Raw genomic sequence first — 25,219 nt, 5'->3', positions numbered from 1 at the left:
ATCCCCCATGTATAACATCCCATTCTCTCCTGTCCGGTTCAACGAGAAATGTATCCAAACATCATTAATATGAATAAAGTTTAGCCTCAAACCTTAAAGCACATGTGTCAAAGTCAAGGCCTGGGGGCCAAATGTGGCCCTCCATGTCATTTTATGTGGCCCCCGAGAGCATAACAGTTTTTCATTTCTTAAAATAAAAAGTGGTGTGTATTTATTCATATATAGGTGGAATCTGACTTGAAATATGGGATTGGTCAACTATACATTACAATTCAAACACTGTCCGTATAACCTAACCTGACAGAATCAAATGTAAAAGGATTTATCCTAGGGGAAAAAGCAAACATATGTTTTTCTATGCAACTGTAATTGTCACTTTAAAAAGTTATAATAAATAAATAAACTAGTTGTTTAACATTAAGGAGTAGTTACGTTTATTTTTCATTACATGTAGTTGAATGTATAAGTCATATCCGGCCCTTTGAGGACAGCCGCTATGCTGACGTGGCCCTCGGTGTAAATGAGTTTGACCCCCCTGCCTTAAAGGGTTTATTCCAACATGCACATCCTGAGGATTCAGGACTGCTATCGGAAGTTCTGTCCAACTCTAGAGGCCTTCAGCTCTGATCTGACAAGTTAGCTGCTTCAGGTTGACCTCCAGGAAACGGCTCTGCCTCTCTCCGTTACCGCGGCAACTTCCCATGGAAACCCAGAGTTTGTGTGACAGTATGAGATACGAAAGACATCATACAAATGTAAACGTTTTAGTTTAGCTTCCTGAACTGTAATTTTGAAACCCTCGACTCTCATTTTAACTCTTTTGTCTTTTGAAACAATAAACTTCCAAAGAATTGAGAAAAATTCACAGATGAGATGCCGTTTCAGTCACAAAAAAGCTTCATTTACTTTGACCCGGAATGACAAAAATATGAAAACAAATTGTGCAAACTTTATTAGATAGATTGCCACATCATGATTGTTGTCGTTTCCTTTTCCTTTAGTATCATTTAAAGCATCAGAATCTCTTCAGAGTGTAAAACATGAAAGACAGGAACCTGAGAATTCATTCATGCTTTTACTGTGAAGGGAAAGCTGGGAACTTCCGGTACAGCATAAAGTGCTGACTTTACATTTCCGGTAAATGCTGCTACAGCCAGAAGACGAACATTCTTTCAAAATAAGTGTCATGTTATAGAAACCCCGTTTTAAAAAAAATGTATCCAAATTTATGTCAAACTTTTTTAATTTTCTTTTTATCTTTTGTTGAGATTTCTGCAGCTTGTTTTCACTTTTACATTTGAATTTAGGCTATTTTCTTCCCCTCTGACGATGCGTTCACTGTCAGCTGGGAACAGAGAGCTTTCATTTTGTGCAGCATCATGTTTAAAGAGCAGAGGAAGCCTCTGTGCTGAGCTTCTCCTCGGTTCCTTGCAGAGGTTCTGCAGAACCCTGAACGTTTGTGGCTGGTTTCACTAACAAAGTGGACCTGGTTCTGAAATGAACCTGGTTCACTTTCTTCTACAGCCTGACCTGTCCGTCTCAGCTCCAGATCTCCAGGTGTTACAGGTAGATCGAAGGTGGAGTCGGCTTCGGCTCAGCCAATCACAGCCCAGGTTGAAGCTAACATCCCATAAGTCCCTGGACAGAACTTCCCGTTGGCTTACGCAGAGACGTTGACATCCAGAAGAGCCATGGCGGCCGTTTTCCCGGCAGCGGTGGTGGTGGCGGCCGGGACAGTGGGCTGTGAGGAACCGGGGGGGGAGAAGGGGGTTCCAGGCAGGGGTGGGCAGCTTTGATTGGTTGGAACCAAGCCGGTCTGAAACAGGATCTGCTGCAGAGTCCGCCGGAGGTTGGGGTGCAGGCGCCGCTGCGTCTGGTAGAAGACCTCCACGGCAACGCACTTCATCACCCCGGTAACCAGGTCCTCGTACAGCGGCACCGTGTACATCCTGGAGGTCTGTTGGGGCAGAGGTCGGGGTCAGAAAGACTGACCAGCAACCAGACCAACTAACCCCCAACCTAATGCGCTGCTCCACCACCGTCACTGCAGCGGTCCACTGTGGTGACCCGCTGGCAGGAATCGAACATTTTCAACCTTCATCAGCCACCGTCCCTCCAGTACCAAACTCCAGTGAGTTACCAATACCGCCGGGTGGCCAATCATCAGATGAGGGAGAGAATGGCTCCTTCCACTCATCATCACCTAGTGTTTAGAGAGACTCCTCCCACTCATCATCACCCAGGATTACAGAGGCTCCTCCCACTCATCATCAGAGGCTCCTCCCACTCATCATCACCCAGGTTTACAGAGGCTCCTCCCACTCATTGTCACCAAATGCAACGCCCGCTGCAGGGCGTTGGTCCTCCGGTATTAGAAGGACTTCCTGTAGTCTTGCCTTTTTTCGTCAATCACTGATCAGGCAGAACATCAGAAGGTCTGTTGGCTCTTTGAGAACATCACAAACGTGTTCTTACGTGTTTTTGCAGGAAGGCGCGAACTCTGGGTAGCTCTGGATAGAACGTGTTCCTCACCACCATCTGCAGCCAGCGGATCTGGACCTCGGCGTTCAGAACGTCAAACAGTGGCGAGTACGACCTGGAGAAACTCGCCATCACATCTGACAGACAAAAACGACTTACTGAGGAGAACTTCTTGGTCTTTGAACGCTAGCAATAGCTGAGTTAGCATGAGTTGAGCTAGCATGAGTTGAGTTAACATGAGCTGAGCTAGCATGACCTGAGCTAGCATTAGCTGAGTTAGCATGAGCTGAGTTAGCATGAGTTGAGCTAGCACGAGCTGAGCTAGCATGAGTAAAGCTAGCATGAGCTGAGCTAGCATTAGCTGAGCTAGCATGACTTAAGCTAGCATGAGTTGAGTTAGCATGAGCTGAGCTAGCATTAGCTGAGTTAGCATGAGTTGAGCTAGTACGAGCTGAGCTAGCATGAGTTGAGCTAGCATGAGTAAAGCTAGCATGAGCTGAGCTAGCATTAGCTGAGCTAGCATGACTTAAGCTAGCATGAGTTGAGTTAGCATTAGCTGAGCTAGTATGAGTTGAGCTAGCATTAGCTGAGCTAGCATGACCTGAGCTAGCATTAGCTCAGCTAGCATTAGCTCAGCTAGCATTAGCTGAGTTAGCATGAGCTGAGTTAGCATGAGTTGAGCTAGCACGAGTTGAGCTAGCATGAGTAAAGCTAGCATTAGCTGAGCTATTATGAGTTGAGCTAGCATTAGCTGAGCTAGCATTAGCTGAGTTAGCATGAGTTGAGCTAGTACGAGCTGAGCTAGCATGAGTTGAGCTAGCATTAGCTGAGCTAGTATGAGTTGAGCTAGCATTAGCTGAGCTAGCATGACCTGAGCTAGCATGAGTTGAGTTAGCATTAGCTGAGCTAGCATTAGCTGAGTGAGCATGAGTTGAGCTAGTACGAGCTGAGCTAGCATGAGTTGAGCTAGCATTAGCTGAGCTAGCATGACCTGAGCTAGCATGAGTTGAGTTAGCATGAGTTGAGCTAGCATGAGCTAATATTTCCCTGAAGGACTTCGTACCGCGGGGCAGTGGTGTTTGGTCCAGCATGCGGTCCAGGAACAGAACCACCTGAAAGGTGCTCCACCCTGACAGGTCATGGGCAGAGAGGGTCTGAGGGGTGGGCGGGTCCGCACATCTCCACACATCACACAGATCCTGGACCGGCCCGATCAGAGCGCCACCCGCCGACAGGTCCGGCTCAAAGGGGGGGGCCCCACAGCCGCTCAGCCAGCGGTCAAACTCCATGCCTGAGAGGAAACGTGTGATGTCACAGAGGGGGAGTGGCACTGTAGGAGGACCAACGTGGCGGTTCACGCCCACCTTCCCTCGTGGTGACGGCGGCGGCCTGCAGCTCTGGGAAGTAACGCAGGAAGAACTCGATGAGGTCCTGAGCCCCCACGCTCTGAAACTGGAACTCTGAGATGTAGTCCTACACACAAGACACGTGCACACACGCAGACACGTGCACACACACACACACAAGACACGTGCACACAGACACGTGCACACAGACACGAGCAGACACGTGCACACAGATACGTGTACACACACGCAGACACGTGCACAAAGATACGTGCACACACATAGAGACACATGCACGCACAGAAGACACGTGCACACACACAGACACGTGCACGAAGATACGTGCACACAAATACGTGCACGCACACAAGACACGTGCACACATGCAGACACGTGCACACAGATACGTGCACACACGTGCACACAGATACGTGTACACACACACAGACACGTGCACGAAGATACGTGCACACAAATACGTGCACGCACACAAGACACGTGCACACATGCAGACACGTGCACACAGATACGTGCACACACGTGCACACAGATACATGCACACACACCCAGACACGTGCACAAAGATACGTGCACACAGATACGTGCACACAAACACGAGCAGACACACAGGGACACGCACACGCAGACACGTGCACACATGAAGACACGTGCACACAGATAGGTGCACACACACAGATACACGTGCACACACACGGACACGAGCAGACACATGCACATATGTGCACACACACACAAAGACACAAAGGCTTTTTATTACCAGGGAAAGACTCTGGACATGTGGTTCAGCGTCCGTCAGCGTCCGTGAGGACCTGCATCATCAAACCTTCTGCCTCCTCTCACCACACGTGCACGTGCGTGTGCACTGACCTTGAGGAAGCGGTCGAAGCGCTTGACGTCCCCGCTGAGCTCTGACAGGTACGACACGAAGCAGAAGCCCTTCTCGTAGGTGAACAGGTTCATGAGCGTGCTGGGGTTCACACCTGGGGGAGGAGGCAGCGGTGAGACTCACCTGACAGGAAACACACCTGAGAGCGAGCGGCGCTTACCTGGCTCAAACTGAACCTGCAGTTTGCTCACAGGGTTGTTGTCTCCGAGCAGACGCAGCTGTCGGTGCAGAGCGTCCAGACGAACCACCGTCTCCAGGCAGGTGAACGCCTCACCTGCAGGACAGGTGTCAGTCAGTGAGGCTCACCTGGTTCTGGCAGGCGGTTCCGGACCGAAGCCGGAGGGGGCAGTAATGAGCGGAGGACGCCACTACTCACACCTCAGGGGGGCGTGGCTCTCTCACCGTAAGCCTGGGTGGTGATGCGGCGCTGGGCGTAGGTGGCCAGGCCTTCGCTCAGCCACATCTCCTCCCAGGTGGCGTTGGTGACGGCGTTCCCAAACCAGCCGTGTGCGATCTCGTGGATGACGTCGATGAGCAGGAAGTCGCTGCTTTCCAAGATGGAGGCGATGATGAAGGTGAGGCAGGGGTTCTCCATGGCCACGATGGGGAAGGCGGGGGGCAGGAAGACGATGTCGCACCTGAAGGTCAACGCCATCAGCGCCATTCCTCATCACTTCCTAACGCTTTGCTGCCATGCTCAAAGGCTGACCTGCCCCACAGGTACGGTCCGAACAGCTTCTCCGCCACGGCCAGCCAGCGCTCCAGGCCGCCATCCAGCTGCTTCGCCGCGGCGGCCAGCAGACAAGGCTCCGCCCACACTCGACTCCTGGGGAGGGAACGGAGCCTTTTCAGCTTCCAGCCCCCACCAAGCAAAGCCCCCCAGGTGCGTCCAGGCGGGACCTACCTCGGACCGACGTCCTCGTGCTCCAGCTCTCCCGCCACCAGAGCCACCAGGTAGGACGGAACCGGGAAGTCCATGGAGAAGTGGAAGACCCGGTCCTGCTCGGAGAACCAGCTCTGAGACGCGCTCATGAGGACCGTCACCCCGTCCGGGACCTGGGGAGGAACCGCACCGTGAAGAGCAGAGGCCCCGCTAGGTCCACGGCGCCGGAGGCCGGACTCACCCGCACGGCCGCCGTGTAGGTGCTCTTCACGGCGGGGGTGTCGAAGCAGGGGAACAGGGAACGGTTGCAGACCGAGTGTCCCTGCGTGAAGACCAGGGGCCGCGCCCCGCCGCAGGTCAGCTCCGGGTCCAGCCACCAGATCTGGGGAGCGGCACCATCATCATCATCATCATCATGTGAAGGCGGGGCCTCAGGAGCCCCGCAGCCCGACCCTCCTCAGTCGCAGGTTCTGATCCAAAAAGATTCTGCTGGTGTACAGGCTTCGGTTGGTCTACAACTCCAGCCCTGATCTGGTTCCACCCGACCCAGTTCTCCAGCAAACAGGCAGGGTGAAGAATCTTCAGAACCTGGGTCGGGGGTTCTGTCCCGGCTCATTCCAGATCTCCTTCAGAACCTCCAAAGATTGTAACCCAACAAACATGATTCTGGTTCTAAAGACCCGTCCAGCACAAAATACTAAAAGGTTCTTACCGCCGGCCCGTCTGTGGTGGTGTAACGGACCGTGATCTGGATCTTCTTGCCGGGTTTGGTGTCGGGCAGGCTGATACTGAGGCCAGACCCGTAGTCCGTGAACGGGTCGACCCGATACGTGAGGGAGACTGGTTCCGTGTGTCCATCCTCCTCGGGGGTCTTACAGTTTATAGAGTGGATCAGCAGCGAGGGGTGGGAGTCCAGAACAAGCGTGCTGATCCCCAGCTGGACCGGAACCAGGTCCAGAACCAGGCAGCCGCTCATTTCTTTAGCTGCAAAGTTCAGCCACAGGTCCAGATGGAAGTGATGCAGCTGGAAGCAGCTGAAGTTCGACGCCGAGGCCACGTCCACCTGAGGGCGGCGCCGGGCCCTCGGTTCTGGACCCGCTGGGGCCCGCTCGGATCCACCGGCACTCTGGGCCCGGGGGACCGGCAGGGATTTCCGGCAGCAGCACAGAGAGGAGGGAGTCTGGTGGAGCTCTGCCATCGTCACCAGAACCTGATCCAGACCAACAGAACTCAGAGAGGGACTAAATCTGGACCGATGTCAACCAACTTCCTCCAAACAGAACCGGGTCCCGAAACACGCAAAAGTAGTTCCAGTCCAGCCACCAACCGGACTCTTCTGCACCACAACGACCCAGAACCGGGGAACCCTGTCCGCAGACCCATGAAGGAGAGTCCAGAAGTCCAGAACTGTTCAGAACCAGAACCGTCAACACAGACACCAACGGTGAGCACAAGTGGACCCGGTTCGGGTCAAGAACCCACAAATCAGAATAAGGAACTTTGCAGAACTTTACGGTCCGGTTCGGTCAGTAGCACACAGTCCAAACACCCCGGGACCCGGAGCTGGGAAGTCCCACCGCCCGAACCGAACCGGGGCGTAAAAAGGTCGAACTTCGACCGGTTCGGCTGACCCGGTTAGTGCCGCAGGCTAGTAGGGAGTACCCGAACCCTCGGAAGACAGAACCGAGCCTCCGCAGACGAACTTTAAGTGAAATCCATCAGGAGCGTCGGAGGAACCAGAACCGGCTCCTCTTCTCGCTGCCGCGAACCGGTTCTGGGCGTCGATCCCGGTTCACGGAGTTCAGTCCAGAAGGAGTGACGGAGCCGGAGGGAACGGACAGGTTCGGAACCGGGAACGCGGCGGACACCGGGAAACCGAACCGTCCGGAGACGGGACCGAGGAAGAGGACAAACAGGAAGTGAAGAACCGCGCCAGGAAAGTTTCCGCGGGCCGCGGGGGGGCGCTGCTGAGGCGGCTACGGGACCCGGACCCGGACCTCAGGACCCGAACCTCAGGGTCCGGACCCACCATGGCTTCCTGTGTCAGAGACCACGGTTCGTAAGCTTTAGGTCCGTCCAGAACCGGAGGATCTTCTGTCTTCAGCATCAGAAACAACCAGGACCCCCCCCCCCCCCCCATGTGCTAACATGTGTTTGATCAAAGAACACGTCCGACAACATGCGACCCGGTTCTGTGACCTTTTTACTGCTAGTAGAACCGGACATCAGACAGAATGGGTGGAGCAAAGGCGTCTCCAGTCCTGACAGAGCTGAGCCTGTCCCTCCACCAGAACCAGAACCAGACTTTACTCCCATGTGGATCCAACATGTCATAAATGCCTCTGTTGATCTGTGAGCCGAGCCGATCCAGACTGATCCAGACTGATCCAGATCCACACAGAGAACCTGTGAAGGTTTCTGGCTGAAGCTAAAATGTTCAGGGTTGACCCTCAACCTGACCTCAGTGCTGCTGCTGGAGGTTCTGCTGGAGGTTCTGCTGCTGGAGGTTCTGCTGCTGGAGGTTCTGCTGGAGGTTCTGCTGCTGGAGGTTCTGCTGCTGCAGGTTCTGCTGCTGGAGGTTCTGCTGCTGCAGGTTCTGCTGCTGGAGGTTCTGCTGCAGGAGGTTCTGCTGCAGGTTCTGCTGCTGCAGGTTCTGCTGCTGCAGGTTCTGCTGCAGGTTCTGCTGCTGGAGGTTCTGCTGCAGGTTCTGCTGCAGGTTCTGCTGCTGGAGGTTCTGCTGCAGGTTCTGCTGCTGCAGGTTCTGCTGCTGGAGGTTCTGCTGCAGGTTCTGCTGCTGCAGGTTCTGCTGCAGGTTCTGCTGCTGGAGGTTCTGCTGCAGGTTCTGCTGCAGGTTCTGCTGCTGGAGGTTCTGCTGCAGGTTCTGCTGCTGCAGGTTCTGCTGCTGCAGGTTCTGCTGCAGGTTCTGCTGCTGGAGGTTCTGCTGCAGGTTCTGCTGCAGGTTCTGCTGCTGGAGGTTCTGCTGCAGGTTCTGCTGCTGCAGGTTCTGCTGCTGCAGGTTCTGCTGCTGCAGGTTCTGCTCCTGGAGGTTCTGCTCCTGGAGGTTCTGCTGCTGGAGGTTCTGTTGGAGGTTCTGCCGGTTCCTCTGGTGCATTTCTTTCCTCAGGTCCGTTTTGCGTGTTTCCTCAGAACATGAAGAATCTTTTCTTTTCTGAGTTTCTCCTGGTCTTCATGCTAACCTTCCACACGCGTGTTCTCCATGTTCCTCCTCCTCTAGAACAGAACCACTCTTCCCATCCAGACTTTTGGAGCTGGAAGCTCGTCAGCTCAGGTGCAGCAGACGCATGGCGGCGTTCCCCGCATGTATTCATGTCCTAAATGTTCTCCACATGCTCTTCTCTCTGACCCAGTCTGAAGCTTTGCCGTCCCGCATTAACCAGAGAAAAACGGGATTCAAACCAACCACCTTTTGATTATTTCCTGCATGAAAATAGAAACATTTCATGAAGTTCTGGAGGCCGAGCAGGCCGGATCCTCATCCCATCGTCTCTCAGTCTCAGTCTGGCCTCCCGGGAGCTGCCACGGTGGTCCGGACCGCTCCGGCTCCAGGTTCCCGCCACAGACTGTCTGGGTTCTCCATCCTTCGCCCAACAGTAGGCGGGACGGGGACCGTCTCAAATGGTGCTGCTGGCTGAACTTTGTGCCCCCCCCTTTGTGTCAAACTGAGGCAGCCGACAGAAAGGGGGGGTTAAGGGCGGAGCCACTCAGCTCAGCACCAATGGCCACGCCCACCAGAGGAGACTTTGGAAACAGCGATAAACATGAAATATGACTTTAAGACATTTAGGTTTTTGGTTAAAAACTTCAGAATCAAAACACCAAAATGTCATGGGGGGGGGGGGGGGGGGGGGATTTAAAGTCTGATGGAAACGCTGTTTGGTGTTTCTAACATGTTCCATGTTTCTCATGATGGAGGACATGTATGAAGAAAATTCAGCTTAAAGCTGCTTTTCTGAGGATTTCTTCAAATTCTGATCAGGACCAAAGAAGTGCCGCTGATGAAAGCCTGTAGGCCTGACGGAGGACCTATGAAGACCGCCACCAGCTCCAAGCTCCGCCCCTTTCTGATCATCCACCTACAGACAAATAGATCCATGAACGTCTTTATCTGCCTGGAATCTGAATCAAAACTAGATGGATGGACAGACGGATAGACGGATAGACATATGGCTGGGTGGTGCAGGCTTCCTTCACATCCCGACCACAACTGAGAGGTGAATTTCTGATGAACACCTGCCGCTCTACAGAAATTATGTCAACTCAGGTTTTGGGATTTTGGCTAAAAATGGCGTCGTCACAGAAAGACGACACCTGAACACAGATCAGGATGTGATCGGAGCGGGAATTGAACTTTATTCTGCTGGACATGTTGGGTTTTGTTGAGCGACTGTCACGATGATTCTTCAGGCTGACCTCCACTGAAGACCTTCCAGTCCAGGATGGACGCTCCACCCCAGGGCCACTGGGTTGATTTATCAGAGCAGGCATGATGAACGCCGGCGGCAGCCGTGAAGACGCTGAGTCGTCTTCTCTCATGGGCTTTTACCTCACTCTGTTCATCACAGGGGAAGGGGTGGAGCTAAGAGCCTTCACCAACACAGGTGGGGGCATAGCCACGCCCCTTTGTCGGCAGGATAAGCACACATCAAGCTACAGGCCTTTGGGACCGGACAGGTGTGATCAAGTCAGGCCAGTTGAGTTTACATCAGACTTTCTGAATTTCCTGGGTTCTGTTCTGACCCACTCCAGAGCAGGTTATGTTGCTATGGTAACCAACAGGACTTCAAAGAGAACTTACAGTCAGGACCAGAAATATTTGGAGAGAGACACATTCTTTCTAACTTAGTTTCTGTTCATTACCACAGTGAATTTGAAATAAAACAACTCAGATGCCATTGAAGTGCAGACTTTCAGCTTTTATTCCACGGGTCCATGGTTCCTCTTCACCGTGGAAATGATTCTGCCATCATCCACCACTGTTGTCTTCCGTGGACGTCCAGGTCTTTTTGCGTTGCTGAGTTCACCAGAGCTTTCTGTCTGTCTCAGGATGAACCACACTGTTGATGTTGCCACTCCTAATACTGTAGCAGTTTCTGGTTTCATGTTTTTTTCTGTTTTCTCATCTTAATGATGGCTCCTTTCACCTGCATGGAGAGCTCCTCTGACCGCATGTTGTCTGTTCACGGGAGAATCTTCCAAATGCAGCACGAGTCCTCTAATCAACTCCTGGGGCCTCATTTCTAAAACTTTGCGTAGGATTTGCGTCAGAAGTGGCGTACAGATGAAACATAGGACGTGCGTACGCACAGAAATATTGGGATTTATAAAACTGTGCGCACGCACGTCCTACGCATCTTTCCCTTTATAAATCACAACCGATTCTAAATGCAGCGCAGCTTTTGCGGCTTCATGACACGCCCATAGTTGCCCATAAATAGTCCGTGAAACGCCCACAAATGAATATTCATTGATTGGGAAATCATGGCAAACACCGAGAGGAATTCAAAAAAACTTAACTTGACTCAATGTGAAGTAGAAGTTATCGTTGGCGAGGTGGAAAAGAGGAGAAAAGTGTTGTTTGGAGGGCACAGTGTGGGCATTACTAATGCCAAAAAGGCACGTGAGCGGCAAACGGTGGCAGGTCGGACATCAAAGTCGAGGCAAAAAAAACGTCTAGCGCTCCATTGGGAGGGGCACCGGAGCGCCAGATGCACCGGGTGACGCGTGGTTCCTCCGAGTTCTCCTCTGTGACGCCGGGCCCAAAAGCCCGCAGAGGTCCAACAGGACGGCTGGAGGAAGTCGGAACCGGCTCATCAGCCACTCGTCCTCGTTTGCCAACAAGTCTTCTTGCTGTCTAAAGATGCGTTCACTCCCAATTCTTCCATTTGCCACATCTTCTCAGATCAGCCATTGTGCGTCATTACGCATTGTGATGGGGCATTTTATGAGCTACAGATGGATGTCGGTAATAATCCACTTGGAAATGGGAAATTGATCAGCAAATGTAATTTCTTGTTGCTTTCTGAATGGTTGAGACATACGCCATACATTGTTTTATCAAAAATAAAACAAACTAAAGGCATATGCATGAATACCATAATTCTGTAGCTTATGAAGAAATGTTTTAATATGAAAACAACTTTCCCCAGTGGATAATTAGTACGTCCGTCCGTCCGTCCGCACCTATATCTGTTCCTCCAGACAGACACACAGAGGAGAATATCAGTTTTGTACATTATTTCGTTCTGTTAACTATATTATTTATGAGGATGAATTGCACAACATGCCAATATTGCAGAACATATTTCACTTTTCTTTTTCCAAATATGTGTTCATTTGAATTTCTGTTGTAATTTTCGTTTGATTTCTTTTGTTTGTTTCACTGCTGATCGATCAAACGGGTGTTGGTGTAGCTGTTAATTGTCAGACTTGCTTTGTGAAGTCTTCATGTTATTTCTGAGAGGCAGTATTGTCATTTTCATTTTCACGTGTTTCTTCCATCTGCCGACGGTGTCGCCGTTTCTCATTTCACCCGTTTTTGTGCGTACGCCTGGGTCAGAGTGTGAAGGACCGCACATTTTCCCGTCAAGTTTGCTTTTTATAAATCTCAACTATTGCGTAGAGAGTGGCGTACGCCTTCTTTTGTGCGTACGCAACCTTTAGAAATGAGGTCCCTGGCCTTTTATCTGCTTCACTCATAATGACATAATAAGGGAATTGCCCACACCTGCCCATGCAACAGCATGGAAGTCAATTGTCCAATTACTGATGAGCCCATGAAATGAAGGGATGTGTTTAAAAAATACTTCAGTTTTTCACATTTTTATGCAATCTTTTTGTTCAACCCATGGAATAAAAGCTGAAAGTCTGCACTTCAATGGCATCTGAGTTGATTTATTTCAAATTCACTGTGGTAATGTACAGAAACTACATTAGGAAGAATGTGTCTCTGTCCAAAGATTGATGGTCCTGACTGTATGTTTTGGAACTAACAGTTGAGGTCATCCACTAACTTACCTGAGAGTCACCTGTACATCACATGACCGGATGTTTGTAAACAGTTGTTTACAGATCAAATCACAACAGAAAGACTTGTTTGTTGAACATCCCATGTTGCTAAGCAACCAGCAGCTGACAGCGAGGCGTACGGTGATGCTGTGATGTCACACCGGGGTCGGTCAGTCAGCAGCTTTTCACACACGTGCACACACGCTCACTTCACACACGTGCACACACGCTCACTTCACACACGTGCACACACGCTCACTTCACACACGTGCACACACGCTCACTCGGGCTGAAGAGGGAAATGTTTTATTGATGTCAGTCATGCAGTAAATCCCAGCAGACACTTACGTTTCTACATGAAGCCGTTTTTATACAAAAAAGTCTCTAAACTTTGATTTCCTCCTGAGAGAAGTCTCCACGCTCTTACTGTGAAAGGTCTTCCCTCCAGCTTCCTGTTGGTAGGTTAGCTCTGGTCCCAAAAGTTAAGTGCACGGTGAAGATGAGCAGCAGACTGAGGAAGGTTTCTTCTGCAAAAGGCTGCGGTGAGTGCTGCCCCCTGCTGGTCCACAGCAGCTACTTCTACCCAACACCCAGCTTAAAAGCCCCGCAGAGCGCCCCCCACAAGGGCAAAACTATGGTGTCAAAATAGAGCCTAAAGTATTGCGCATCAAAACAGTAAAACCGCGCGTCAAAACCCCAAATCTGCGAATCAAAATGCATAAATTGAGAACCAAAACCCACAATTTGCAACCAAAAGCCTTTCCCCAAAGCACAATCCTATTTCTCAGCTGCCGATTTGTTTTCTCGCCATTCTGAAATCCTGTTTTTGAGTTGCAGTTTTATTTTGAAACTGTCTTTTTGAGTTGCGCTTTTATTTTTTGAGTTGTGCTTTTATTTTTTGCGGTTTTGATTCTAAAACCTGTCGACGCGTAAAAACAGCGACATGTCAGTCAAGGGGAGGGGAGGCGGGACATCCCTGATATCCAGAAGCTCATTGGCTGCCGAATAAGACCGAGTCTTACGTCAACAGACCAGTTTAGAATGTGCCGGTAAGTTTCTCATGTTTTTCATATCTTTTACTATATTAAAAGATCAAAATTGTACTTTATTTAACCAGAGGACGCCAGCACATTCAGATGAGGAGCTCCACCAGTAGCTGCTAGTGAAAAAAGATGTTAGAAAGTTAGATGTTGCATGACAAACTATCAGCATTGTTCTCCTGTGTTAGCATGCTAGCTAGCTCAATGCTAGCGGGGTTTCCAGCTCTTTTCATGACTTTTGTGGATTAAACAAAGTACATTTTTTACCACAGTGTCAGGATCGGTCATGTCAACCTGGGAATAATTGTCCGTGAATTGTCACTAGGGTTAATCAAATATGTTATAACCTATAAGGTTTCTCAATATTTTTCAGGGTTTACAGACAGAGGGAATTATTGAACAGAGAAACAATATTGCTGTGCCATATTATTCAAAATGTATGCGTCTGCACTATGCAGACTGGCAGAAGTCCGGTATTCGAGTGAACCAGAGCAGAGTAAATTGTAGCAGACCAGCAAAAACGTGTTTTATTCCACTTAAAATTATTCCAGTATTAGACATCAATAGAATTATTAGTATATTTAATTGGGTGGTGGTTTTAAAATTGACTATTGCTGTATGTCTGTTGTTTTCTATAAGGGCCATTGTTATGCATACCATAACAAAAAAGGCAGGAATACTGAGGCAGCTACGACGTGGATGTCTACAACTTCTTTAAGGTAATGAAAAAAAATGTAATCTTAATTTTTCTCTTCTTTTTTTGGTTAATTAACTTTGCTGTTTTTGTTTCTTTCCAGATGCAGGCCCCAAAGACGTCCCAGTGTGATGCAAAGGCTGTCCAGCAGGCTCACAGACATCTCCTGTCAACTGAAAGAGAAGCATTTAAAATAGTTGTCCATTTCGACCACACTGTCTGCTTCCCATTTCTTAGTGCCTGTACGAAAACAGTGACTTTTCCACCTCAAGTCTTTTAAGGAGTTTTAAAACAGTTATTTTAATTTCTCTGAATTGTGGTTCAGAATTTCACAGAACCTAATGCACTTGACTCTGTGTTTCAAAGATCTTTGCAAAACCATCAGTCTTTTGTACAAAACACATTCAATGGTCACACATTAAAAAATGAAGCTTTACAAAATACCAGTGGTGATTATTAGCCATTTATTTTCTTAAGGGGTGCAGTATTTTGTAAGGCAGATGAGATCTGTTCACATTGTTAGTTTTTGTTACATCCTGCTGAGATGACATGCATAGATCAGTACATAAATGTTAATGTCTTGGCCATGGTTTTCTGATGTCCCACAAGGGTTGAACAGGTCTGAGAGGAGAGAGGACAAGCCACAGAGGGAACAACAACTCCAACAGTTTCCTGCTCTGCCTGGTTTAAGTTAGTCTGTCATCGTCCAATGTCCACAGCATCCTGCACACAAAGAAAAATGTATTTAAGACAGTTAAAATGAGTGTGTGTGTGTGTTTATATTTATATATATATATACACACACACACACACACACACCTTAATTGCTACTCAGTAGCTGCATATTGTGAAAGGTAACTTCCTGTGTTAACCTGCAATCTTTAAGGTTGAGAAAATTATTTTGGAATACAGTTCAGAATCAGAAAAACTTTATTGATCCCACCTGTGGGAAATTTGCTCTGGTACTTCAAATAAAAATTCTGTTTCTTTTATGTATTTATTTTAAATAGGGATTAACTTGATCCCAAACTAGGAAAGGTGTCACTTTCTTGCAGCAATATGTTGCTTTGTTGTTCAATCCATCTGTGTAATCCCTAAGGAAATATTGAAAAACCTTATATATACACATGAATGTACTTCTTAAAAAACTATTTGAATAACCATAGTGACAATCCACGGGCAATTATTCCCAGGTTGACATGACTGATCCTGACACTGTGGTAAAAAATGTACTTTGTTTAATCCACAAAAGTCATGAAAAGAGCTGGAAACCCCGCTAGCATTGAGCTAGCTAGCATTCTAACACAGGAGAACAATGCTGATAGTTTGTCATGCAACATCTAACTTTCTAACATCTTTTTTCACTAGCAGCTACTGGTGGAGCTCCTCATCTGAATGTGCTGGCGTCCTCTGGTTAAATAAAGTACAATTTTGATATTTTAATATAGTAAAAGATATGAAAAACATGAGAAACTTACCGGCACATTCTAAACTGGTCTGTTGACGTAAGACTCGGTCTTATTCGGCAGCCAATGAGCTTCTGGATATCAGGGATGTCCCGCCTTCCCTCCCCTTGACTGACATGTCGCTGTTTTTACGTGTCGACAGGTTTTAGAATCAAAACCGCAAAAAATAAAAGCGCAACTCAAAAAATAAAAGCGCAACTCAAAAAGACAGTTTCAAAATAAAACTGCAACTCAAAAACAGGATTTCAGAATGGCGAGAAAACAAATCGGCAGCTGAGAAATAGGATTGTGCTTTGGGGAAAGGCTTTTGGTTGCAAATTGTGGGTTTTGGTTCTCAATTTATGCATTTTGATTCGCAGATTTGGGGTTTTGATGCGCGGTTTTACTGTTTTGATGCGCAATACTTTAGGCTCTATTTTGACACCATACAAAACTACCCCGACTGTCCTGCAGGCCCGGCTTTGTCCTGTGGGGGGCAGCACGGCACTCTGCCTCCTTTAAATGCGTCCCGTCAGAGAACACGCCGCTCTCCGCTTTAGGAGGATTTCTACGAGAGCTCGACATCAACGACAAATCAAAGCAACACTTTTACAGTCTGAGCTTCATCTGTACAAACAACCCGTCCTGTTCTGGCTCCTCCCACCTCTGACAGCCTCCAGTCAGGTGCTGCCGGACCTGCAGCACCACGAGCGGCGCCAGCAGAGCGGCGACCGAGCGGCGACCGAGCGGCTCCACAGCTTCATCCCCCTTCCTTCGTCCTCGCCATCATCCTCGCACTGACACTTTGCTCTCCACAGCAGCCAGCATGGAGCACAGCCGCGAGTTCTCATTGGCCAGCAGCCTGGACGGTTCATCGAACTCCACCACCTGAGCCAATCACAGACAGGAAACAGCCCGACTGACAACCAAATTGAGAAGAGCTGCTGGGTGTTCATGCGGTTACAGTTTGGAACGTCTGCATGTAGCACAGATCCGGGTTCTTCCTGAAAGCGGGTCACTGCCGTAGACCCGGCCGGGCAGGTCGGTGGGAACTCCGTACCTGTCCTTGGTTGAGCACCATGATGCGGTCGCAGGCGAGGACGGTGTGCAGCCGGTGAGCAATGGTCAGCGTGGTGCAGTGATGGAAGGAGGTCCTGATGGTCTCCTGGATCAGAGCATCGGTCTCTGGGTCCATGGCTGCAGTGACCTCATCCAGGATCAACACCTGAGACCAGAACCAACCACTCTGATGACCCAGAACAGAGCTGCTAGGGGGCGGGGCTTGGGCGGTTCTTACCTTACACTGCCTGAGCAGAGCTCTGGCCACACACAGCAGCTGCCGTTCTCCGACAGAGAAGTTCTCTCCGTTCTCCACCACCTCTGACTCCAGCTTCTGCGGCAGCTGCGACACCTGGCGGACAGACAGGAAGTCCGTCTGTTCGGGGGCTCGCGAGCCGGATAAGACGTCTCCTGGGAGTCGTCTGCGTACTCACACATTCCTTCATGTGACTCCTGTCCAGAGCGTCCCAGATCATCTCTTCGCTGTACCGGCTGAACGGGTCCAGATTGGACCTGCAGTCAAACACATTCTAATAGGATTTCGGATCGCCGGCCTCGTCTCCGGTTTGACCCGCTGTTCCTACCTGACTGTCCCGCTGAACAGGACCGGATCCTGAGGGATGATGGACAGCTTGCTGCGCAGGTCTGCCAGACCGATTTCACTAATGTTGATGCCGTCGATCAGAACGGAACCGCCACAGCACTCCACAAGCCGAAACAGAACCACGCCCAGAGAAGACTTCCCTGCAGGAGAGCAGATAGATGTGAGCGCTGCAGAAACGCCGCCTGTCGCTCCAGATCTTGATCCTTCCTACCTGACCCGGTTCTGCCTACGATGCCGACCTTTTCCTTGGACCGGATGGTGCAAGAGATCTTGTTTAGGACCAGAGGGAGGTTCTCCTGGTACCTGTGGTGAAGCAGTACTTAGTGACTGAGCAGCACTGATGGATTGGAGTATTGAGGTCTCATAGTCGTCCTGGTTAACTACGACAGCCTGACAGAAGAAACCTGATGGTAGAATCGTGATGGCAATGCGAGCGTTTGAGAGCTTTTGTTTCACCAGAAATGGCGGCTTAAAGGCGCGTTTCCGAGGCCGGAGGAGAACAACCGCAGGTTTCATGACGTACCGCAGCTCCACGTCACTGAACACCAACTCCCCCTGCTGGGGCCAGTCCGGTGGAGGTGAGCGACCTTTGACCCGGGCCGGGGCTTCCTGGGACAGAGACTGAAAGACGGATGGAAGTGAGGTTTTCTGTGGGGAAGGGGGGGCACCACAGAACTCCTCCCTGTACCTGGATGTAGTGATGAATCCTCTCCACGGCGGTGAAGCGAGCCTCGGTCTCAGACGCCAGACGCACAGTGAACTGGAACAGACCTGTCAACTGACAGATGGGCTTTCCTTCATCTTCTGGAGTTCTGAGCTGATGGGAAGGGGAGAGTTCTGTGGGCGGCTCACCTGCACGGCGTAGGAAATGGCGAGGCCGGCGTAGGCGGGGGGGATCTGCCCGTGCATTAGGACCATCATCAGAGCGGTGGTGCTGATCAGAGTCACGCTGATGAGATCCAGCCGCACCGCCAGCCAGCGCATCGCACAGCTGAAAAGGTAAAACGGGGCCTGGTTCTGGTCCAGCAGGAACTGGTACCTGCAGGAGTCAAGAACCCAGTCTGGCATTGGGGTCCGCGCCGTGTCTGTGTTTGGGGGCAGCAGGTTCTGTTCCTGACCTTTGGAGGAAGTCCGGGCCCCTCCCATAGGCCTGCAGCGTGGTCAGGCCCTGAATGCTGGAGGTGATGTGGGACACGAAAGGCGCCATGGTCACGTTATCCAGCCGCTTCAGTTCCCGGATGAAGACCCTGGAGACGCTGTGGAGCACAGAGAAGACCAAGGCCAGAGGAGCCAAGGCTACCAGGAACCACGGGAAAACACAAGCGATGACGCCCAGGCAGAGGACGACCAGAATCCCGTTCTGGATGAACATCTCCGCCTGGAACGGGAGACGGGTGTCGACTGGGGGTGGAAACACAGCAGGTCCTGAGTCTTTGAGCTGGTGAGCCACACCTGCGGTCCAGATGGCGGCCTTACCTTCGTCCATGTCTTTGGAAAAGCGGTTCAGGATGCGGCCTGTAGGAGTCACATCAAAGAACTTCATGGGGCACCGCAGGATTTTGTGGAAGAGATCATCGTGCAGCTTGGAGGAAGCTCGAAGGGTTCCCTGATGGGACAAACCAAAGAGCGGTCAGTGCTGGGGGGGGCACACAGCAGTCCAAGATGGCGGCTCACTGAACACTTTCTGCATCATCCTAACTGAGAAAACGTAAAACATTTGAAGAGAAAGTTTGGATCCACTTCCTGCAGAAATGTTCCGTCTGTTCTAACAGAACTTCAGTGATGTCTACCTGGTAAAGAACTCACACCATCCAGAACCCGACAGAACTAAAGTGGACTGTGTTCCTGTGTTTATCAGGATGATGGACGATGCAGAAACCAGAGCAAAGGCGAAGACCAGGAACACTAACAGCTCATGCTAGCTAGAAAACATCAATGCTGCTTTCAGGGACACCGTGGATTGTTCAGTTATTTGTTGTGAAAACTCTTTTTTCAAAGGTGGGAGATTTCTGAGTCTCTGATGGCTCCTGACAGAACCGTGTGAGGTTCTCCATCAGGAACCTGTTTTAGGAGCTGTTCTCCTCGTACCTCCTCCCTCTGGGCTCCATCCTCAGAAAACATGGACTTTCCTTTCATGTTATGCTGACGACAGTCAGGTATTCCCACCAATTCAAATGTTTTGCCATCATTCCACTTCTGTCTAAGTGATGGTCTTTGGTCCGAGCAGCTCCTGTGACCCCCCCACACACACACAGTGGTTCTGGCTCTACATTTACAACAGTCCGTTTCAAACCGGACGGTGAGGCGGCCGGTGCAGCTGCTTTTATCCGCTTTATTGTTGTTATTGCTTTATGTCGGCCGCCATGTTGACCTTTGGACACATAAACAAGCCGTTTGGATTCGATCCGTCCTTTGCGTCTCCAAGTCTTTACCTTTCATTGTAGTTTACTCGGATATTTCGGAAAAATCAAGATATTTTCAACTTTATACTCTGACAGGTACAGGACAGCTTTCTGCCCAGCAGGGGGCGCTCCACTGAGAATGTGATGTCACAGAAGCACCAGGAAGGACCCCGCTGGAACCAGAAGCTGATCCAAATTCCCAAAAAGCCACTTAACGGTTCTGACTCTGCAGGACGTCCAGTTGTGGTCAAAGGACAGTCTCCACAGTCAGGCATGGGGGAGGTTTAGGGATGGTTTGGGGTTGCCCTGCTGAAACCTCCACTGTCTGAAGGTTAGCATGAAATCCCACGATGCCCACAGGTTTTAGAGAACATCTAATCAGAAAGCTGAAGTTCTTGTTCTCTGACCCAAAAGACCCTTCAAAGTCGGGTTCTGAACAAAGCGCTGGTAAGTTCTGAAGAGTCCAGATCAGATTCTAGGGAGAGCGCTCCGTCCAGCAGACGGGAGGAGAAACTTCTGAGCATTGGAGTGAAAACATGGAAAAAGAAGCATCTTTGAGTTTGGACCCTAACCGTGGAACACCGGGGCTAAACTCTGGTGTTCAAGGGTTAAATACGGAACCATCAGATCCAGAACCTCAGTCCACTTTGACCAGATTGACAGAGGCGGGTCTTCTGACCTTGACGAAGGCGATGCCTCGCAGCAGCTTGAAGAACAGCATGACTCCCATGGACGAGGCGTAAATGGCCGCATACTGTTGCATCATGGGATTGTCCCTCATGCTGGCGCTAACAGCTGAGCTGTTGCCCGTGGTTACAGTGGTGTTCTACAGACACAGGAGAGTGGGTCAGACAACCACCCCGGTTCTGTGGACTCAGCGGCACTGCCCGTCACTCACCCCGCTGCCCTGGTTGATCCAGAAGCTGAGCCACCAGTGGCAGAATGCGGCACTGCCCACACTGAGGAGGAACAGAACCAGGATCAGCAGGCAGGAGGCGGAGCCACCGCAAGCTGTCATGTAGGTCTGAAAGACAGGCCAGGCCACACCCCCAAATTGCTGCTCCTCCCCTGTATGGACACATGACCAGACTGTTAGCATAACAAAAGACAGCATGCTAACCGTTGCTAGCGCTGATGACAGAAATGGCTCTGCCCCTACACTCCTAGCCACTCTCAAAGGGGGAATGAGACTTTCTGAAGGGGTGGGGGGTGGGGGGGAGGGGTCAGATCTGAACCGGTTTATTCATCCAGATTTATTCAAACAGGACCTGAAACTGGCCAGAGAGGCCGGCATCGGTTAAAAGAAAGCTTCTGAAGAAACTTCTGCTCTAACATGGAGCCTGAACCCCCGAAGACCCCTCACCCCGAAGACCCCTCACCCCGTAAGACCCCTCACCCCGAAGACCCCTCACCCCGTAAGACCCCTCACCCCCTAAGACCCCTCACCCCGTAAGACCCCTCACCCCGAAGACCCCTCACCCCCTAAGACCCCTCACCCCCTAAGACCCCTCACCCCCTAAGACCCCTCACCCGGAAGACCCTTCACCCCCTAAGACCCCTCACCCCCTAAGACCCCTCACCCCGAAGACCCCTCACCCCGTAAGACCCCTCACCCCCTAAGACCCCTCACCCCCTAAGACCCCTCACCCCGAAGACCCCTCACCCCGTAAGACCCCTCACCCCCTAAGACCCCTCACCCCCTAAGACCCCTCACCCCCTAAGACCCCTCACCCCGTAAGACCGCTCACCCCCTAAGACCCCTCACCCCCTAAGACCCCTCACCCCGTAAGACCCCTCACCCCGAAGACCCCTCACCCCCTAAGACCCCTCACCCCCTAAGACCCCTCACCCCGAAGACCCCTCACCCCGTAAGACCCCTCACCCCCTAAGACCCCTCACCCCCTAAGACCCCTCACCCCGTAAGACCCCTCACCCCGTAAGACCCCTCACCCCGAAGACCCCTCACCCCGTAAGACCCCTCACCCCCTAAGACCCCTCACCCCGTAAGACCCCTCACCCCGTAAGACCCCTCACCCCGAAGACCCCTCACCCCGTAAGACCCCTCACCCCGAAGACCCCTCACCCCGTAAGACCCCTCACCCCGTAAGACCCCTCACCCCCTAAGACCCCTCACCCCGTAAGACCCCTCACCCCGTAAGACCCCTCACCCCCTAAGACCCCTCACCCCGTAACACCCCTCACCCCCTAAGACCCCTCACCCCCCTACACCCATCATGAGGACTGGATGAATGGAGGGATTTGGATGGGTCATATTTACCCCGCTTGTTGTTTTTTCATTCTTTTAATTTGTTTATTTCTATGGGGGAAAGATCAGCTGTTTTTAACGTGGATCCATCCATAACTATACAAATATTCTTTCTGCTGTTCTAAAGTTTCCGTATCTCACTATAGGAAACTTCAGTGCACAGAAACAAGTACAGGAAATTCCTCCATCAAGAAGTATTCAGAAGATTAGGAAGCTGCTGACCGTTGTCTTTGACTATTGGCATCTTCTGCTTCACCGATCCTTGTTTACTGTCTGCTGCTTTCCTCTGAGAACCAGTCTTCTTTTGGCTTGGAGCCTACAACAGAGCAACAGGTGAACAGTCAGAGCGGTGAACAATCAAACAGGTGAACAGTCAGACAGGTGAACAACCAGACAGGTGAACAGTCAGACAGACAGGTGAACATTCAGATGGACAGGTGAACAGTCAGACAGGTGCACCGTACCTCGAAGTTGGGTGTGTCTCCCAGCTGGAAGCGGTTGAACATGGCTGCATAGTCTCCGTTCAGCTTCATCAGGTTGTCATGGTTACCCTGCTCCACGATGCTCCCGTCCCTCATCAGGAGGATGTTGTCACAGTCCACCAGGTACTGCGCACACAGGTTGAGGTTACCTGCTTTAATGGTTTGAAGTTTGTGACTTGGGCCTGGGCTCACCTGCAGCTGGTGCGTCACAAACACCACAGTCTTGTCATGGAGCTGCTTCTTGATGGCGTTGTGAAAAACGTGGTTGGCCACGTGGGCGTCGAGCGCGCTCAGTGGGTCATCAAGGATGTAGACATCACTGTTACTGTACAAAGCACGGGCCAGGCTGATTCGCTGCCTCTGCCCGCCGCTCAGGTTGGCACCGCGCTCACCAATCTGGTAGGGAGGAAAGAAGAGCCTCATGTTAGGTGTCACCCTACTACAGGAAACTATGGCACCCCAGTGATGGCATCATTCCTAAAGTCTTAACTGGAAGACTCTTCAGTCCCAGCAACACCTGCCAGATCACGTTTGGTCTCCCTAAACACAAACCAGAGCGACAGCAGCCAAACCAACCAGACTCACCTGCTGGGAAGGTTTCATACCAGGAGACCTTCAACAGGTCAGAGAATAGGAGCTTTTTGACCAAACTTTGGTCTGACCCGCATGTATGGAGTTCACGTTTCCATCGACAGAAACGTCTTCCACAGTCTCTCTGGAGGGACACAGAGATGTTCTCAGTCAAGCACAGACAAGTGACCCTCAGGATGTCCCGGGTCTGGGGTATGCCTGGCTTCGGTTGGACATGTTGTGAAGCCTCAACGAGAGGATGTGCAGGAGTCATTGTTTGGTGAACGGGAATAAGAGAAGAGTGAAAGTGCTCTGTGGACCACTGGATAGAAAAGCGAAGAAGGGACCATTCACTGTTCCTGTCACAAGGTTCAAACCTCCTACCCTGTCTCCTCCTTATGAAGAACCTTCTGGCGCCTATCCAGCTCTTCAGGCATTCGAGATGGTCTGCTGTGGCATTAGGATGAACAGATGGATGCAGATGCACCAAAAAAAGGACCCCAGATGTACGGAGATCAGAATAAACCAATAAACGAACCAGGAGGTCAGGGGGCCATCCCCAGAATCCCTTACCCCCACAATCTGCTTGGCTTGGCTGCTATGGTTACTCTTGCTTGAGGAGTGTTCGTATCGCTGCAGAGGATTTCCAGAATTGTTAGTCTTTCACGATAAGGCAAACATCTACCAACAAAGAGGTGCACCGGGCCTGGAGCTGAGGCTGAGTTGGGGGTTGGAGCAGGTTGGAGGAACAAGCGTCACCACCGACCGTAACGGAGGCGTAACCGCTCAGGCACGAACAATAAAGGAGACTTCTCAGAAGACACTAAAATGCTGCTACACAGGAAGTGATGTCACCTCTGTGAGGTCGGCACTGGGCAGCAGAGCCAGGTCAGGTCTGAGACAGCAGGCACTGAGGACGGACTGGTACCTGCAGGGAGGAGAAACCCGGGTCAATCCAAGTGTAGACACCTTCAGCTAACAGGTTCTGAACTGGACTAGAACAACCTGACGTCTCTTCCTCCACCTGCCCTCACCTGCCTGTGTGAGCACAAGATAAGGAAGGGTGTGTCGTGGAAGACACACCTCTCCTCTTCAGACCTGAGAGCTTCTGTCACCTCTGGATGTTCCGTTTAGAACGAACCCCAGTCCCCAAACTTCTGATCAAAATATTAACCAGCCCAGAAAAAACAATTAACAAATCAACAAGACCCCGCTTCACCACCAACGTCTTCCTCCCTTAGTCAGGTCTTCAAGCTCTTTGTTCTTCCTCAATTGTCCTGCAGTTCATCAGAGCCAACCCCCACCCCCCATAATCATTACCAGCCTTCTACCTGCCAGCTCTACCGACCACTAAAGACTAAAACTGTCAATGAACTAGGTGTGAACACTTACAGGCTTGACCCCTGTCCTCAGGGGGGGTCTGTGTGCTACCCTCACCTCTCCTCCTGGTACTCCTGACCGAACACAATGTTGTCTCTCAGCGTGGCGTTCAGGATCCAGGCCTGCTGCGACACGTAGGCCAGCCTCCCTCTGAGCGCCACGCTGCCTTCCAGCACCCTCATCTGTTGGAACAGGATCAGGGTCAGCGGTCCACCAGGACCCGGCAGGAGGACCAGAAACCAGAGGTCTAGTCACCTGTCCCAATATAGCTGACATCAGCGAGGTTTTTCCACTGCCCACACTTCCACACACCCCCAGCAGCTCCCCCTGGAGAGATGGGGCCGATAGTGAGGCAGACAGTGAGACCCCCCAGGACCAGGAGCTCTGAAAGCAGGTCTACCTGTTTGACACGCAGGTTGATGCTTTGCAAGGTGCTCTGCAGACGCTGAGGGCGAGGGGGACCAGGAAGAAGGGGAGGACAGGCATCTTCTTCTTCTTCCTCCGGACTGCAGGACAGGTCTGCTCCTGTGAGCAGAGAGCCGGTCACCTCCTCCTCCTCGTCCTCCTCCTGAAGGTCACCTGTGGCTCTAGACCTGCACAGTGCACGAGGTCAAACCGCGTCAGGAGGACCAGC

General features: G+C 51.1%; 2 protein-coding genes across 5 annotated transcripts in view; both read right to left on the bottom strand.

The window, feature by feature from the left end:
- Positions 1 to 929: 929 nt before the first annotated feature.
- Positions 930 to 7,717, bottom strand: rnpepl1 (arginyl aminopeptidase like 1). The gene is made up of 11 exons (XM_078929832.1): positions 6,330 to 7,717; positions 5,859 to 5,999; positions 5,639 to 5,790; positions 5,444 to 5,560; positions 5,137 to 5,372; positions 4,895 to 5,008; positions 4,716 to 4,828; positions 3,846 to 3,954; positions 3,545 to 3,772; positions 2,476 to 2,618; positions 930 to 1,957 (listed from the first exon to the last, which is right to left on the bottom strand). The coding sequence occupies exons 1-11, from the start codon at positions 6,813 to 6,815 to the stop codon at positions 1,661 to 1,663; spliced, it is 2,136 nt and encodes a 711-aa protein (XP_078785958.1). The 5' UTR covers positions 6,816 to 7,717; the 3' UTR covers positions 930 to 1,660.
- Positions 7,718 to 16,247: 8,530 nt separating this feature from the next.
- The window catches only part of abcc5 (ATP-binding cassette, sub-family C (CFTR/MRP), member 5), a 30,946-nt gene continuing 21,974 nt past the window's right edge, over positions 16,248 to 25,219 (bottom strand). For 2 of the 4 annotated variants that reach the window (XM_078929813.1, XM_078929814.1), the window contains 20 exons: positions 24,986 to 25,178; positions 24,841 to 24,912; positions 24,643 to 24,767; positions 24,061 to 24,133; positions 22,828 to 23,031; positions 22,618 to 22,761; positions 22,376 to 22,469; positions 20,786 to 20,955; positions 20,567 to 20,713; positions 18,962 to 19,091; positions 18,604 to 18,886; positions 18,338 to 18,524; positions 18,174 to 18,263; positions 18,009 to 18,106; positions 17,697 to 17,788; positions 17,466 to 17,625; positions 17,316 to 17,394; positions 17,120 to 17,233; positions 16,883 to 17,047; positions 16,248 to 16,710 (listed from right to left, as the gene is read on the bottom strand). In XM_078929813.1, coding sequence (XP_078785939.1) covers positions 16,609 to 16,710; positions 16,883 to 17,047; positions 17,120 to 17,233; positions 17,316 to 17,394; positions 17,466 to 17,625; positions 17,697 to 17,788; positions 18,009 to 18,106; positions 18,174 to 18,263; positions 18,338 to 18,524; positions 18,604 to 18,886; positions 18,962 to 19,091; positions 20,567 to 20,713; positions 20,786 to 20,955; positions 22,376 to 22,469; positions 22,618 to 22,761; positions 22,828 to 23,031; positions 24,061 to 24,133; positions 24,643 to 24,767; positions 24,841 to 24,912; positions 24,986 to 25,178 — 2,722 coding nt within the window. In that variant the 3' untranslated portion in view covers positions 16,248 to 16,608. Of the gene's footprint in view, positions 16,711 to 16,882; positions 17,048 to 17,119; positions 17,234 to 17,315; positions 17,395 to 17,465; positions 17,626 to 17,696; positions 17,890 to 17,941; positions 18,107 to 18,173; positions 18,264 to 18,337; positions 18,525 to 18,603; positions 18,887 to 18,961; positions 19,092 to 20,566; positions 20,714 to 20,785; positions 20,956 to 22,375; positions 22,470 to 22,617; positions 22,762 to 22,827; positions 23,032 to 24,060; positions 24,134 to 24,642; positions 24,768 to 24,840; positions 24,913 to 24,985; positions 25,179 to 25,219 lie in introns of those variants that run through there. The other 2 variants (XR_013647218.1, XM_078929815.1) reach the window with 2 other exon arrangements.

The sequence above is a fragment of the Oryzias latipes genome, chromosome 13, assembly GCF_053564925.1.
Source record: "Oryzias latipes strain Hd-rR chromosome 13, Olatipes_Hd-rR_3.1".
Lineage (NCBI taxonomy): Eukaryota > Metazoa > Chordata > Actinopteri > Beloniformes > Adrianichthyidae > Oryzias > Oryzias latipes.
Note: the sequence above shows the minus strand (reverse complement) of the source record. Positions and strands in the feature narration are given on the sequence as shown.

What these genes read in the sequence shown, in the direction of transcription:
- rnpepl1 (XM_078929832.1), bottom strand. Translation starts at nt 6,815, where the DNA reads ATGGCAGAGCTCCACCAGACTCCCTCCTCTCTGTGCTGCTGCCGGAAA. An exon ending in CCACCACAGACGGGCCGGCG is followed by an intron (nt 6,000 to 6,329) that starts GTAAGAACCTTT and finishes GCCGCTCCCCAG; the next exon opens with ATCTGGTGGCTGGACCCGGA. An exon ending in GCAGGTTCAGTTTGAGCCAG is followed by an intron (nt 4,829 to 4,894) that starts GTAAGCGCCGCT and finishes CTCCTCCCCCAG; the next exon opens with GTGTGAACCCCAGCACGCTC.